Source organism: Corylus avellana, chromosome 2 (genome assembly GCF_965113065.1).
Source record: "Corylus avellana chromosome 2, dhCorAvel1.hap1.2, whole genome shotgun sequence".
Taxonomy (NCBI): domain Eukaryota; kingdom Viridiplantae; phylum Streptophyta; class Magnoliopsida; order Fagales; family Betulaceae; genus Corylus; species Corylus avellana.
In genome coordinates, this window is record NC_142491.1 from 37,664,739 (window position 1) to 37,682,289 (window position 17,551).

At 34.5% G+C, this 17,551-nt stretch overlaps 2 protein-coding genes across 4 annotated transcripts; one reads left to right on the forward strand and one right to left on the reverse strand.

Annotated features, from left to right (window-relative positions):
- Positions 1–57: 57 nt before the first annotated feature.
- LOC132180880 (Cox19-like CHCH family protein) lies at positions 58–3,790 on the forward strand. The gene is made up of 3 exons (XM_059593868.2): positions 58–143; positions 301–505; positions 3,411–3,790. Exons 2-3 carry the CDS (start codon positions 318–320, stop codon positions 3,541–3,543), a joined length of 321 nt encoding a protein of 106 aa, XP_059449851.1. The 5' UTR covers positions 58–143; positions 301–317; the 3' UTR covers positions 3,544–3,790.
- Positions 3,791–4,558: 768 nt separating this feature from the next.
- Positions 4,559–10,670, reverse strand: SCL28 (SC35-like splicing factor 28). Of its 3 annotated transcripts, none has more exons than XM_059596969.2 (7): positions 10,348–10,670; positions 10,075–10,152; positions 9,170–9,334; positions 8,981–9,042; positions 8,796–8,835; positions 5,384–5,599; positions 4,559–4,966 (listed from the first exon to the last, which is right to left on the reverse strand). In XM_059596969.2, exons 1-7 carry the CDS (start codon positions 10,530–10,532, stop codon positions 4,957–4,959), a joined length of 756 nt encoding a protein of 251 aa, XP_059452952.1. In that variant the 5' UTR covers positions 10,533–10,670; the 3' UTR covers positions 4,559–4,956. The 3 variants fall into 3 exon arrangements, with proteins under 3 accessions (XP_059452952.1, XP_059452945.1, XP_088369640.1); XM_059596962.2 differs by having other exon boundaries at positions 8,981–9,045; XM_088513514.1 differs by lacking the exon at positions 4,559–4,966 and having other exon boundaries at positions 5,380–5,599; positions 8,981–9,045.
- Positions 10,671–17,551: the final 6,881 nt, after the last annotated feature.

Consider the following 17,551-nt stretch of genomic DNA (forward strand, 5'->3'; position numbering starts at 1 on the left):
TACATTTAATTACCAGCAGCTCAACTTATCGCCCGGGCGCACGTTAGCACAGTCTACCCTCTCTCACAGAAGACACACAGAGAGCTCTCTCATTTAGAGCTCATTTTTGCTTCCTCAGCTGAGAAAAAACTCATTCAGGTCAGGTAAAAATTAATTTATTTTCTTCTCATTTTCCTTCGCGATTTTCTCTTCTGTTCTTTTTTCTCGGGAACCAAACAAAATGCGAGTGGTTTTTTTTTTTCTTAAGAGTTTTCGTCTCCTTTTTTTGTTTTTTTTTTTTTTTGCGGGGCGTACGTAGAGATTGATCGGAAGAGGATATGGCGAGCGCAGTGGATGCGGCGGGAGATCCGATCCCTACGTCGGCGGTGCTGACGGCGTCGTCGAAGCACATAGGGCTGAGGTGCCAAGCGGAGAACGTGGCCTTCCTCAAGTGCAAGAAGAATGACCCTAACCCCGAGAAATGCCTCGACAAAGGCCAGCAAGTCACTCGCTGCGTCCTTGGCCTGTAAAATCAACCTCTCTATCTTTTCTTCTTTTTATTATTTGATTTGATTTAGTTCCCTGATTTATCGTACTTTGTGCTTTGTTTGGATGCCGAGAAAATGTTAAAGAAGATAGGAAATTTGAATGTTTGAGTGTTGGATTTTTCTTGATTTGAGACTACAACAGGAAACAATTTTTTTAAAAAAAAATAAAAATAAACGCTTTCAATGAAAACATTTTAGAAACTGAAAGATCGGATATTTGTGATAATTTGTTTTATTTTCTTCGGAATTCTTGGCAATTAACTGGAGATAGGGTTTTTGGTCTCGAAATTACATTCTTAATTGAAAATTGAAGTTGACAGTTATGTTCTAATTGCTTTGTTCCTTTCGGATAGAGGTTCGTTGGTCTATATAATAGGCTACATTTCAATGCTTAGACATTCGTTGTGCTTCTGTTTATTGCATTTGGACTTTTCAGTTTATGGTGTCATAGTTGACTCTTAAATATTCGTCAAATTTTTTATTAAGTTTTCAATTAATGCAGCTACGATTTTGAGCTAAATAAATATAAATCCACGCTATATTGGTTGAAGCAATGCCCTAAGCTCATCCCCATATGTCTTCTTATTAGTTTGGGCTGCTTCTCTCCTTCCTACTAAACTGTCAGTCACATTTAATTCGAAGTCTGAAAGTATGAGCAAGATTGGGTGATTTTGCAAGTTACATTGGACATTGTTTCTTTCTATAGTTTACTTTGGTATCAGCATTACTTGATGAAATAAACAGTTAGATAACTTTTGACACAAATTTGAAACTATTCTATTCTGCACTTGGTAGAGTTTCATTCATGGCAAAAAGAGATTTTTGAAATAAAGAGATTTTTCTTTTCTTCCTCAGAAATGTTTTCGACTTCTGACAATGTTGTTGAAAGTTCAATTCATTTTTAAACAGCTTCACCCATTCTTGTGTTCTTTTCCTTAATACATTTTGTCTTTGCTCCTTTTATATCTAATGAAACTGCACTCAGTTTCCAAAAATGTTTTTACTACAAGTTGCATTTCCTTAATTTTCTCCCGTGTTCTCTTACCTTTTTCTCATATTTTATGGTTTTTTCAAAATAAATGTATATTTTTTAACCTTTCTGATTAAAACTTTCATATCAATCTTCTAATTTGATCTTGAAAAATTGATTGTATACTACACTTATATTGGTTGTTCATATAAGGACACTACATGTAGGAGAGGGGGCAGGGTGGTTGAATCATTGAGATATAGAACACTTCTATTTGAATGTATACATTCTAACTAGAAAAGGTGATAGAAGAATTATTGTGCAATTGGTTAAGTCCTACTATGATTCTTTGGCATTTGTTGCGTGCAACCCTTACTTGTTGGGAGAAGTCAACTGTAATGTCCTTCTAACTACATCTCTGAAGAAGAAATATCGAGTTGGTAGACAGAGTAAGTCAAAAATAACAAGTTTTCTTCTTAAACAATATGATTCAAATGATATGTATATCTCTGGCCCAATTTGATTGGAATTAAGGATTAGTTGAGTTAAGTTGACCTTAAATATCCTCAGGAATTGCAAAAACATCTGTCATATAGTTTCCCGTTGCGACATTTGATTGCAGATGAGCCTGTATCTACTCTTCACAAGATGAATTTTCAACCTGGGTTGATCTTCAAATCTTATTGTTTAACCTTTTTCTTTTATTTATCTATAATTTTTTTTTTTTTTATACCCAACATTTAATCTTTCATCTTCAACCTTTTTCCTTTTACTACCATGCCATATAAGGCATAATACTGAAGGCGGCTTTTTTTAATTGGAAATCCTGATGACATATTTGCAATAGCTGTGATGTGCATGAACTAAGGTGTGCAGTGTTATTAATAATATATATCAAGTAGAACTTGATCATGATCGCATGATTTGATTATGATCAGCCGCCCTGCTTTCTGTGTTTGAATGTTTACTTTGCTCATCTGGTTAATTTCTTCATTCTAGTAATTTGAATTCTTCATTTTCAAGTTGTAGCTATGACTACCACTTTACAACCACATCTTACCCCTTTTATTCAGCAAATACCAGTGCAGGTTGTAGCTCATTGTTGGAAATCCTTGTAGCTTGAAATGAAATTATCCAGTTGTCAGTGCTTATTGTGGAGCTCGAGCTCTCTCTGTTAGCCTTTTCTTTTCAAGTAATTAAACTTCATTTAATTACTGGTCTGCAGGGTTCCGAACTCATGTAGTGGAACTTACAGTGAAGCATTCTTATCTTAGGTAGTTGTGTCCTAAACGTGAGAGAGAGAGAGAGAGAGAGAGAGAGAGATAGAGTTTTTCCCATATTAAATCAGGGAGTCAGAGGACTGCGCCATTTTTTTCCTCGATGGGCCGTCTTCACAACAACCCCCCCCCCCCCCCCCCCTTCCCTTCCTTTTCCTCCTCTTCCTCTCTTTCATAATAGCATGCAGTATACTGAAACTCCATATGATATATCTTCCACAAATCATGTTTTAGTTTCTTTTGTATGCTGGACTAGTACTTCCAATTTTTTCCCATTTTGTTTCTCATCCTTGTTCATTAGAACATGGTATTGGACAACTCAACCTCTCCATTAAGCACCTATGAGGCTAGTAGATATTCTTTTAGGTTATAATTTTATTGACATATAACTACTTGTTTGTGTTTAGACAATCATTTTATTTACTATTTATAATCACTGTACAGATTGCATAGTTTTCAGAAAATAATAATAATAGTAATAATAATTGACTTTTTTATGGTTCTGATATTTGGAACCTCTCTTTGTAGAATTCCATCAAAACATTTGCATGGAACTTTGTTAGACCTTTTGCTTCGCTCATGCACAACAGTGTGCTTATCTGCATTGCTAATGTTGGAAACTTCTCTGCCCTGCAGGCTGAAAGATCTTCACCAGAGGTGCACAAAAGAGATGGATGCATATGTCGGATGCATGTATTACCACACAAATGAGTTTGATTTATGTCGCAAAGAGCAGCAAGCATTTGAGAAATCCTGCCCTTTGGAATGAATCATAAGCCTAATCTCTCGGCTACAATAATATACAGTTTGCATTGAGCAAGTACTGTTGTTGCATACAGTTTTAATGGAACTTGTTTGTCAACATGGATATTGTCAACCATTTTGCATGTCTGTGGTCAGATTTTCCAGCGAAATGTTTCCAAGCAGGACAATGTTGCCCTCTTTTGAAGCATAATTATTGATGATTATTCCTTTTTCAAAATAGTGTAATAATCGATGCCTTTTCTTATATTGTATCTGGCGGGGAAACATATTTTTTGGGTATTCGGCTAGTTGAGAATGGCTTACAAGAACTGAAGCACCAAATCTACATGGACATTAATGCCCCCACCGTAGATTTCTGATGCCAGTCAGCACAAGCCAGGGCTGCGCACATTAAGGTTTTCGTCGCCATAATATAAGAATAGTGGAGTATTACCACAAAAATGGTTGTGTACCACGTCAACTATCTACAACCGAAACCTCTTTTGCTCTTTTTTTTTTTGGTTCTTTTTCCCTAATGGTAGCCACGATAAACCAACATTTTGTTCTATACCATTAGGCTGGTTTTAGAAATTATCCAACCGAAATCTAACCCGTTGGCTTCTTGGACTGGCAGAGACAGGAGATGCAGCATCCTAGTGGCCAGGAATATAACTTAGAGCAATTTTTGTCTTCAAAACATAACGCTACTACTCATCATTTGGTCAGTGGTTCTCAGAATATGTAATGATACAAAATTGGAGGACAGACAATATTGGCGGCAATGACTAATAAACATTGTAGTCAGCAAAATATATACATGCAAACGAGCAGCTACATCATTTATTATTAGAGCTAAAGTAAAGAATCCAGAAAACATGCTTAGACCTACAATCACAAGGGTCCGCTGTATACCACCACATAGAGATCTCGGGATAAATGTATCACCCCGTATGCATGAACTAAGTTCTTTCAACTAGCATTTCCATGTAACTAGAAAGAGTAACATCACAACCAAATCAAATAATCATAAGGATGGGAAGTAGAACCAATCACCACTTATATAGGAGATAAATTGTATGTAGTTTACAAACACATTATGCCGAAATAACTGAAAACAAAAAACTACAGTTTGCATTTTGTACACCAATTGATCTATTCCCACAGTTGCTAATGGTGGCTTGGTCAAGCAGGACTTTACTTTGTACCCCAAGGCCGGGAATGATGTTCAAGAACCAAACCAACCATATAAACGTTTTGATGCTCCTCCAAAAGTCAAAAGCAACACTTAATTAACAAAAAGGACTAAATCCGACAAAACACAACCATAACATAAGTCTGACACTGTTCATTCCCTCTCAAAATATTACACAGTTTTCATCCAGCCAAATTAATGCTCAAAGTGCGCTCTGAACCAGCAAAGAGCATCATAGGACAACCATCAGCGAGGACTGCACAGAAAAAATCAAAAGTCACCTTTCTTCAATTCACCAATGCAAAATAGATTATATAAACGTCCTCTCCAAAGCATTGATCTTCATTTATATAACTCATGCCGATTGGACTTTAAAATATCAATAGGTCGAATTATGTTTCTAAATCAAAAGTATTTAGACACCACTTGAGGAATAGGCAAACTTTATGGGCCCATAATCGCAAGCAAAAGCCCCAGTGTTACGTATAATAAATTTTTGAATTTATTCATAGATTAAAATTACACAAGTATAGGTTACTGAATCAAACAGCTAAAAGACCAGAGATGACGATGATGAGCACAAAAAAGACATTCATTAGATAGCACTAACATGTATTGCAATGCCATCTCATAGAGAAATCAGTCATCAATACAAACTGAAAAATGCTTCTACCTGTAGGATCGTGACCGAGATCTCAAAGGACTGCGATCATTACCCCTCGGACTCAGTGACCTGTTTGGTGCATAATTCCTCTCATCATGGGGACTCCGACCGTTTTCCCTTGGACTCAAGGACCTTCTGTAGTCCCTCTCATCACGTGGAGAAGGAGATCGTGAAATTGACCTAGATCGCACTGGAGAAAGATAATCATCCCGAGCCACACGGTCCCTGTCCCAATGGCAAAAATTATTTTAAAAAACAAATAAAAGCTCATAAATCAGCACACAGAACAATAATGGATAATAGATATATTAATATTGAACAAATCACACCAAATAGAAGCAACTCTATCTTTCACAACCAGAAACCAGTCTAATTCATATATCCATAAAGCTTTCAGCAGTCGTAAATTAGACATTTGTTTTTTATTGATAAGTACTAATATATTTGGTTTTAGATAGAAGAATTCACTTACATCCTCTTCAAAATCTAATTGATCAAAACATGACCTTTACCTGCACCTTTCCAAGGGTTTCTGAACAAAAATATGAAACTTGGATCCAAACAGTGAGGGTTAAGCTCTATAATGATGTACTGGATGATCAGCATCTGATAACTTCATAGCTCTCTTGGCCCCAACTTTCTAAAACCTCAAACTATCTTTTTCTTGGACAATGTCATCAAATCTCTACCAGTAAAAACTTTGAATTGCTTCCCTTCTTTGAAGATGATTTCTTTCTTTGGCCAAATATATGCTCTATATTTCTTTATTAACTGGATGGTATATGCAAAACAAGATATCAAACTTAACAAATTTCTTATGATAAAATTACTTGAACAGTTTAAAAAAGTAAAATATAAAGTACTCTTATGATTTGAATCATCTCGTGCACCAACTTTAGCTAGTCAAGTTCATTCAACAGTAGCAAGCCTCACACCAAAAGTCTGAGGAAAGGAAAGCCCATGCAAGTTGTAGGAAATAGCTTGAGAAGGTGAGGTTATAGATAAACTTATGGAGAGACTTTGACAGAAATGTAAGCAAGTTGTCCATCACTTTATGCTCTCTTTTCTTGTTAATCTTTTTTAATCCAGAAGTCCTTAAAAGTCTCCCTTTTCACTTTAATATCTGCATAAACAAGGCCACCAGCAGATATTATTCATTGGAACACATGCTGCATTACGTCTAAGAGATAACAACCTCTTTACATCAAAGTCACAACAAAGGAGGTCATCAAGGTTAAAGGACTGGATATTACTTTTAACTTCTCCAGGATTTTTTTTTTTTTTTTTTTTTTTGCTAAGTAACAATTTTTTTCCAAGATACCAAGCAGTAAACCAGCAGGATTTCTCAACCTCAAAAGAAAAAAAAAAAAAAAAAATTGCAATCCTCGGTCAATAGAAGTTCTTATATAAACCAATTTGCAACTTCAATAGATAAGCTCTTACTGTGAAGATATCACCAAGATACAAGAACAAATTTACTAGGGCTGGCAATTTTAACACGACCCGCGAACCCGACACGAAAAAACAGGTATTGGGTTTGGCCTTATCGGGTTCGGTTAAGAGCCAATTAATTTCGTGTCCGGCGGGTCGACCCACCAGATCCGTTTAAAATTGTTTTTTTTTTAAAAAAAAAAAAGGTAAAAAAAAAATCTCCTAACTGTATTATAAATGGACTATCTAATATGTATAGAGTTGAAAATTGCTAATTTTGTGAATGTGCTGATCTAGGCCTCCTATTTTTGATAATGAATGCGTGGATTTGGATTGTAAGGGTGCAAAATAGGCATATATTGAGCTTGTATTACATTGCAATGATCCTAAGCCACATGATATATACCGAATTGGCTATGTTACCATTTATCATAAGATGAATACGCATTAAACACATCTAAGTAATACGCAAAAAGAATAGTCAAAATTAGGCTTAACATAGCCCAGATCATCCTGCTACACACTTGAGGTCATTAAGAATTTGAATGGGTGAACACTCTGTCGTATATTGAATGTGCACACTAAGACTATATAAGTGACTAAAAATTAACAATTTGTTAACAATTAACGATGTTATTGGTATTATTATTATTATTATTTTTTTTTTTAATTTTAGGGTTTAGGGCTTTTTTAACGGGTCGGGTCGGGTCGGGTCACCTACTAAGAACATGAGTCGTGTCGGATTGTGTCAACCCAATATGACCCAGTTATTTTAAACGGGTTGTGTCGGGTTACCCGGCTATTTTCCGTGTTATAATCGTGTTAAACCAGCAAACCCGTTTAGCTAAACGGGTCGTTTTTTGTGCATACGTAAATCGGGCCGCAGGTCGTAATCGGGTCGTGTCAGATACCTATTTTGCCAGCCCTAAAATTTACTATTGTCCAACTACAAACACACAAAATGAATGTCAGAAATTCTTTATATAAAATGTAAATTTATCCTTCAGAAGTATAACCAACCATACTCTCCAAGAAACAATAACAAAAGAAAACAAAGAGACAAGCATAATAGGTATCAATTTCCTAGAATTCAAGTAGAAGGCATATGTAATAACAAATATGAAATAACATTAGTTGTGACTCATTATTGCTAACAATGATTAAACTCAAGTACACTTGTTCTAACTCAAAGTTGTAAATATTGATTCCCACCTGTGCATGAGATAAAATTAAAAATACTGAATTTACTCATCCATGAAAATTGATATCCCGCAGATACTTGTGACCCTTTTTCTTATGAAACTATATCAGCATAATGAAATCAGATAAACATTTAGATTCTAATCATAGGACAACAAAGTAATAAATATACATTAGTTCTCAAATCATTTGAATCAGTTGTGCATTACACAGCCAATCCCAAGCACAAATAGCTCCCATCAGTTTTATGCAACGCGCAGCCAATACAAAGCATAAGGAAAGGATAAGGGTTGTGCCAAATAGACAACCAAAACAACACCATTGGTCAAATGTATGGCTTTGTTACATTGAGAATACTATCACATTGGCAATAATAAAAACCATATTATTGAAATGCTATCACTCTCAATGTTCTGAACTTCTTGTTAAAGTTTTATAGGTGTCTCATAATTTTTTGGCATATAGCAAAACAAAGGCATTTCTCCATGAATCAATGCTGCCATTTATAAGAATCAAAGACCCAATGTCTGCTGAAAAAAATTATTATAATTCATGGACTCCAAAGAATTTTGCCTAAACCCAAAAACAAATGAAATGAACAATGCAAGATTTGCAGACACATATATGTATAAGATGTTGTGCATAGTTCATGGCACATAAACAATATGAAAGAGCTATAACTGTACTACAATCATACAGCACTGAATTATCAACAGAGGAAATGACGACAACAAAAACAACAACAATCCCTAATTAATATTGAAGCTCTTCTAACAGTTAAAATCCAAACCTTGAGTCATGCCTAGCTGGTGTAGGTGACCTTGAGTAAGCTGTGAGGGAAAAAAAATTAAGTTCAATTAATTTAGCAGAAATTTAGAGGAAACAACATAATTTCATCTCACCAAGAAAAATACATATCAACTTTTAGGAATTTGTAGAAATACATTAAAAACACAAGAGAAGGTTCAAACTAACAGCGGTATCGGCGTCGAGGGGACCTTGGTGGAGTTCTCCTTCTATTGCTTCCTCCATGCCGGCTACTTTTTTTTCACGGGTGAGGAGAGAAGAAAAGAAAAACAGAATCAAGGAGTGATTGATGAAGTAAACAGTTAATTCCAATAAAGGGAAGATTTTAATAAAGATGTTGCTGAAATGTTGTTATACCTTCCGCGGGAAGTCGTACGCATTTCTTGAGGCGTTTTTCTGTTCTCCTCAGCAAACACAATTCTAATCTCACGTCCACCAATAATTGTATGGTTCAGTTGCTGTTTTGCTTCAGCAGCATCTTCACCATAACGGTACTTGACAAATCCAAAGCCTCGTGGCTCCCTATATATATACAAAAAGAACACAATCCAACATCATTAGATTAACTTTCTCATACTAATGCAACCAAAATATCAACAAATTTGCAAAGTGAATGAATCTCCATTTTCACGGAAGTATTTGCTTAATGACTTCTACTGTTTTTAGCACAAACTAATCCATATCTTTACCGTAGTCCATTCTTGAAGAAAGTGTGACTTGCACTGTATTTTTTTCAGGGCTTGTAACCCATATCACAATCCATTCCTGAAGAAAACATGACTTCCACTGTATTTTATTCAGGGCTTGTAAACAATATCTAAATATTAGACATGCTTTTTATCCTAGGCAATTAGTGTTAGTGATGATACATAGATACATAGATACAATGTGTGTACAAACAGAAACAAGCCAGAGCTTAAGGCATAGTCTCAATTAATGTAAACGATCAAATCTACAAGAATAATAATGAATGAGTAGCTTTATTACCATCCAAAACATAAAGACAGCATCAGATACATTTCTAGCCTCATGACCTTACTCATTACAAGTTACTCGGTAGCTCCTATTAAGTTAATATAAGAATACAGGTATGATCAACCTCCACCAATCAAATTTTCAACAAGATTTTCTTAACACACCTAAGTACTCAAATTATCATGATCTAATGGAGAAAATCACCAAGCAACAAGTCTATACATACGATACACAACAAAATTTGAAAACCAACCGTGCGGACATATAGTACAAATTGCAAAACATACCCAGTATAGTAGTTCTTCGGTAGATACACATCCTTCACAGGGCCAAACCGCTCGAATGGGTTCCTTAGATCTTCTGGCCTGCACACCATAGTTTAAAACCCTAAACAAGCCAATTTTTTAAATAATTGAGCAGTTTTTTATTATATTAAGGGTTTAAACACAATAGGCTCAGCATAATTAGAGTATACATTCAAATTCAGACCAATTAACACAATAACAATAATAATACAAAATTTTCTCAAAAAATAGAACACTTGAAGAAGGAGAAGAGACCTAGCGTCAAGGGGAAGATTGCGGACGAGCAAGCCAGAAGGAGCAGGGGAGCGACGGTCTTTGTACGACCTGCCTTCGCGGTATCGATCGCGAGGCTCGTCGTCGTACCGCTTGCGGCCGCGCGGGGGGGTTCGGCTCCTCCGGCGAGGGCTGTGGCTTCTGCTCCCGCTTCTGTACCTCGCCATTCCTGCAGAATCTCTCACTTTTTTCTCACGATTTTGAACGTATTTGGAAACCCTAGGAGCAGAGAGAGCAAGCAAAACCCTAACCCTACACGAGTATGTGAGAGTTTCCAAAGTTTTGGAGGGAGAGCGATAAGGGGGCGTGAAGCTAGAGAGGGAAGTGTATATATTGGGGGCCTGTAAAACCTTGGGCTTTGATTGGGCCCACCTTTATTTCGTTACATAAATGTTTTTATGCATTTTTATGTTTATTTTTCATATATCTCTGCTGAATTTGCATGTTCATTTTAAACTCATTTCCCTTCCTTACAAACTCGCCATGTTTAATGGTATTTCGAAAGCAATAAATATTAATGTAGCAAAATCTTAATATTAATTTTTAAAAAAAATAGTTAAATTTTGATCAAATTTACGTAATAAAATACTTCAATGTATTTTTAGTTCAGAATCCGTTTGTGGTTTATAATTTTTCTCGTGTTTTTTATTTCCCAAAATTTCAAAGGTCTTTGTCTCTTTGATAATAAGTAAATTGGCCTATTGCTACACCTTTTTTTTTTTTTATCAATTTTATGCGCTGCCTTCAGCATAATTTGTGTGGTATGTGAGTTCATTTATACCAAGCACATTTTTCTAACCGCTAAGACAGTTACAGTTAACGATTATTGCCAATAACTGCTAACCGTAACCGTATTGACACCCATAGTTTGTATTTGTGTGTCGTACTTTGCATGGTCTCCAAGAGATAACTCAATCGGTTGGGACCATGCTTAATGAAGCAGAGGTCACTAGTTTGAATCCCCCTCCCCCCTCTTGTGAACATGTCAAAAAAAAAACTTGTGCATGCACCAGCACCACTACACCATATCACACTTATGGCTCTGATACCATTTGTTGAGAAAATTGTTATCTTGTGGAGTCTTTGTCTTTCAATGAGAGGATACTATAACAAGTTAGGAACATCATTTAACTCAAAAGCTTAAACACATGAGCTTTGTCCAAACTATGTTATATTAACACTCACATGTGTGTCCCCAAGAAGTAGCTCAATCGGCTGGGACCATACTTAATAAAGTGGAGGTCACTAGTTCGAATCCCTCTCCCCCCTCTTGTGCGGATATGTTAAAAAAAAAAAAAGCACTCACATGTGTATATTGAACAATGTTAAGGCAAACTAGTGCCTTAGTCTGTGTGAATTAGATTAATAAACCCAAGCAACAAGTATAAGAAAAAAAAATCACACAAGCAATTAATCAAACACCAAGAGAGCAACACATAAGAACACACCAAATTTACAAGAAAACCCCTTCAACATATAGGAAAAAACCACTGATCAAATCACAATTTACTAATTTTCAAATCACAATTTTAAATGGTAAATTGCGTTTTTAAAAAATCAAACACATAATTTTAAAGGGTAAACTGCGATTTTAAAGGTCAAACACTTAACTGCATTTTTAAAAATTACGTTTTCAAATTGTATATTTCAAGATCATTATTTTTAAATCGCAATTTCAAGTGAACTCTAAGATTACAGCTAAAAGTCCATTTGTTATCCTCATTGGATTTGCCTCTCGTGATGGCCTAGTATCCCATAATTTTGGAGTGTATCATGCATAATGGCCTTGTACATGGTTGTTTGGCTTGGGGCGTACTTTGCATATGTTGGAGCGGATCTCCTGTTGTGCAGGTACAAATAGAACCGGGCAAATGGACTGATTTCGAGGCGTTGCACGTATGTACACCTTGTGTGCTTGTCGGCTCAACTTCCGATGGTGTTATATCCATATTTTCTTGAAAAAATTATATTTTACTCCCTAAAGTTTTTAGCGATTTACAATTCGACTTCTAAAATTTTAATTTTGGCAATTTACCTTCTAAAGTTTTAAATTTTTGCAATTTGACCAATTATATCCAAAACTTTCCATATTGCCCATAATTTTTTATTTTTTTTATTTTTATAAAAAAAAATTAAAATTAAAATTGTGGCCATCTGGCCATTTTTGCACCCCAAATTTATTTTTATTTTTATAAAAAAAATAAAAATTAGGGGCAATATGAGAATTTTGAGATAATATTTGGTCGAATTGCAAAAATTTCAAACTTTTGGAGGGTGAATTGTCAAAATTGAAACTTTGGAGATCAAATTGCAAATCGCCCCAAACTTGGGGGGTAAAATATAATTTTTCCTATTTTCTTATATTTTATTGTAGTGTTTATATTTTAATATGTCACATGTGGCTTGTTTTCACATGTACAAAGGTTAGATAATTGTCCCGATGCTTTATTGAAATGATTGCATGATAAAGAGAATCTTGTTATTAGCTTCTAAAAGTGCCAAAGTCTTTGCTAAAAGCTTTATCCTCCATATAAAAAGTGTTGGAACAACATTTTTTAGAGCATGATGTCGCAAAACGCTCCAAGCCTTCCAATTCCTCCATATTCGAAGAAAATTATCCTTATTATATTGTTCTACCCCACATGCCTATTTCATATAATAATGTTACTATTGTCAACAAAATAATAATAAAAGTTACTAGTGCTTTTAATTAAAGATTATTTCTTTTAAGTGACTTCCTTTGGCTTTTAAGGCATTGGTTACCAATATTGCCATAAATCACCCTGAGATATTCATTGATGAGAAGATTTTCACTTATATATATATATATATATATATATATATATATATATAGACACACACGAATATGAAAAGATTGAGCCTAATATTAGAAAGATACCACAACTTTTAATAATTAATATAACATGATTGAGCTTAATTTATAGGTTTATTTTTTTTTTTTTATGGTCTAAATTTATAGACTTAATCTTTTAAGTTGGGTAGTATTTTAATATTTTAGATTTTAGTCTTATTGAAAACTTACATTTGCCCAGAAATTTCTTTGGAACCTTTGCGAAGAAAATGATGGCTGAGTCAAACTCCTTTCTTAATTCATTGTTATGGAAGTTAAGATTGTCTAAAGTTGTGAACAATCATTTTTGGTCATATAGAATAATTCAAAGCCTATTTAGTACTTTTAGATTTTTCTTTTTCCTTTTTTCAAACACGGAAAACTCTTCTCATATACCAATTAATTAAATAAAATTTCATATGTGACCCTCACTAGCACCTTTTTTCAAAACAAACTACAAAACTTTTTTCAAAACACTTAGGGTGCATTGGGGATTGTGATTTCGCAAGAATAATCTATATTTTTAAAAGATATCGAAAAATGTAAGGCGTTTGGCATTACGATTTACAAAACACTTAATTTAAAATATGAAGAAAAAAAAATTACAATTTCGATAAGCAGGTTAGGGGGTGCTTTTTAGAAGAAAAAAAATTACGAATTTAAACCAAAATTAGGATTTTGCATAACAAATATTTGATAAAAAAATTACTTTTTAACATGTTTTACCAAACGCTTTTACAATTTTAAAAAGTAGCGATTTAAAAAACATAATTTTTAAAACGCAATTTTTAAAATCGCACTTATTGAAACCGCAATCCTAAAACGAACCATTAAAAAAATAATAATAAAAATTATTTTTAAAATGGTGGTTTTGTGGCTACTTGATGGTGGTGACCAATCTTTCTAGCTATGGACACCTAATCACCATCATGGTGGCTACATTTTTAATTTTATAAAAATAGTCTAAATATTTTATTAATTTATAAATTGTCTATAATTTGATGCCAAAATACCAACTATCTCGACATATATACTTTGCATTAGAGTTAATTATCTTTTTAGTACATATGTTTTCACGTTTTTTATTTTTTCTCACCTAGGTTTCAATTCGTATCATAGTTAGTACTTAACTCATGGGTAAATATCAATTTAGTACCTCTGTCACAATTTCGTTAGCCAAACTAATTGACTAATAGGAATGGTTTCCGTCACCCTTGTGGACTGTCTGGGGTGGTCGAGCCACCCCCAGATTGGCCGTAAGGGGCGGCCGAAATAACCTCCATTGCAGTCCGTTAGTTTGGCTGACAAAATTGTGACAACAGTATTAAACTATAAGACAAGTATTTTCTATAATACGAATTAACACCTATATATGAAAAAATAAAGGTACTACAAAAGCAATTAACCCCTTTGCATTAGTGATGAGGTTATATTGCAAACTATCTGCAAGTTGTATCCACTAGTTCTCTTGACAAGACTGAAACAACTTCACAAAAAGAAAAAAGGAAAATGGTGGTTCAACTTAAAAATAAGCCCACAGTGCCTAAACTTTAGACCTTCACACTAATAATAAACAATAAATTCTCAAAGTTGATCATACGAATGAGAGTAATGCTTAAATGTCTTTGTTGTGTCATTCTAAAATTGATGTGATTTTTCAAATTATCAGACACAAAGAGAATGTTTAGTATTACTCTACGAACTAGACCTCATGCTTTCCATGGTCTCGGGCTCCAAATCTACGAGAACGACACGTGGTACAAATCTGTGACAAATGGCTTCATTATATTACACGTTGACCCTCTCCAATTGAAGATATGGATAAGCGTTATTCATATTTGTACTATTACTCTAAAATGACTAGTCAAATTAAAGTTATGAGTAATTACCTTTTCCCTTCGTCAACTACAATATATTGTCAATTTCCCCCTCATGAACTGCCAACCTTACTGCCCGACCCTATCAAACTACCATTTTCTTCCCAAAACCCCCATTTCGTTAATCAAAACTCGTTAAATTGGATATAGACCTGGCAAAATGGGTTACCGTGTCAACCTGTTATGACCCGCCGCCCGTTTAGCCTCAACCTGTACACGACCCGTTTAATAAACGGGTGGAAACCCCAAACCCAAACATGGTATGATTAAATTAGCGGGTTACCGTGTCAACCCGTTTAGCCCATCTAGGGTTTTTGATTGTCAGACGAGCGTATGAGAGGGAGAATCAAAAACAAAATAATCGACCCAAAAACCATTCCTCGACAGTGATTCATACAAAATAATCAACCCAAAAATAGGTCCAATCAAAAACAAAATCAGATCGAGCAAGAGAGAGAGATGTATTCGATGACGAAAACTTGGAGAGAGAAGCTGTGCTGTCGGCGCTGTGAACCACGAAGTCGTCGGAGAGTGGACCAGAGGCAGTGTGGAGGTGCTGAAGAGTGAAGAGAAGAGAGAAAGAGAGGAGAAAGAAACTGAAAGAAAGATGAGATCTTAGAGAAAGATAGGGAGAATGAAACTGAAAGAAAAATGAGATCTTAGAGAAAGAGAAGGAGAAAGAAACTGAAAGAAAGAGGAGCAGTGATGATTTTGAGTGAGTGACGGCGTGGGTTTGTTTGAATGATTATTTTAGGGTTTTTTTTTTTTTTTTTTAAAAAAAAATTAATTTTAAATTTAAATTAAATTTTTTTTTTAAAAAAAAGGGGTTGGCGGGTCACCCGCTGGTCAAGCGGGTTGACCCACCAAAAACAAAAATAAATGAGTCGTAAACCCGTTTAAGGTAAACCAAAACCCAGTAACTTCGTGTCGTGTTCGTGTCTGATTGACGGGTTGTGTCACGTTTTGCCAGGTCTAATTGAATGTAATATTATCTTTTAAACATTAAATTTCACTAAAAGACAGAAATATCCCAAAATAAAAGATTTAAACAAAAATATAAATATATAAAATATATAAATTATTATTTATTTGGGGGAGGGGTTGGCCAACAAGCCACCCCCATAAGCACTCCTTGATCTGGCTGGGGGTGGCTCGTTAGCCACCCCTAGGCCATGGGGGTGGTGCGTAGCCAACCCCCAACCAAATCATGGGTGGCCCGAAGGCCACCCCCATCTCAAGGGTGGCACGCGGGCCTCCCCAAGGTCGTTGGGGGTGACTCGTTGGCCACTCCCTCTCCCAATGGGGTGGCTTCCGGTTGGCGGCCACCCCCTCTCCCAATGGGGTGGTTGCCCTCAATTTTTATTTTTTATTTTTTATAAAAATAATTTATATATTTAAGATATTTATTTACTTTTAATTAAGAATGACACGTATCATCATTTTATTGGTGATGACATGATACATCCTATTTTGACGGAATTTGATTACATGGACTAAATTGTTATTTTGGCCTATCCCGATAATCTCTGAATTATTTTTGTTTTTTATATCACACAGATGAATTTTTAATTTAGACAACCACATTGACTGATTTTGCATTTATATGTATATTTTTAGTTTAAGTCTTTTTTAACCGTTTTTTAGTTTTTTATATTGACTTTTTATTTTTATAAATTAATTTATAAGTGTTTTTTTAATTTTAATATATTTATATTTTTTGTTTTAATTTTTATTTAGTTTTTTAATTTTTAATTTTGATTTGTTTAATTTTAAGGGTATGATATGTAATTTTTGTTTATAAAGTTACGGTATTTAGGTCATTTCAAAGTTTTTAATGAGTTTGACCCACGGAAGGGGTTTTTTTGTGCGAAGAAAATAGTAGTATGATAGGGTCGTGCAGTAAGGTTGGTAGTTTATGGAGGAAAATTGACAATGTATTGTAGTTGATGGAGAAAAATGTAATTACCCCTTAAAATTATTTAAAATCACTTATAAAATATAGTCTCATCTAATAAAGAATTCAAGTGACAAGCACAATCATGAGAATCTTTACGTTTCACACACTTTATGTGAGCTACCGAATTAAAGTGTTACAAGTAAAGAATTTTTTATTTTTTATTTTTTATTTTTCATTTTCATATAATAGTATAAAATAAGTCATATTTCAGCATTTAATGAGAAAATATGGTTTATTAAATTTCTTGAGGTCCTCATTAATTTTTTTTTTTTTTAAATACCGAAACATTACTTATTAGACGTTGAGATAAAATGAATGATTGAGATTTATAAATTTGAGAATTTTTTTATTTCTTCTGTTGACATGATGAGAATTTGAGAATTTTTTTAAAGATAATTTTAAAAACTCTCAATCCGAATTTAAAGAGGGAGAAGGAGAGAAAAGCAAAGTGAAATGATGAGGAGAGAAGTCAAGATTTGAAAGATGTTTATATAGTGGCAA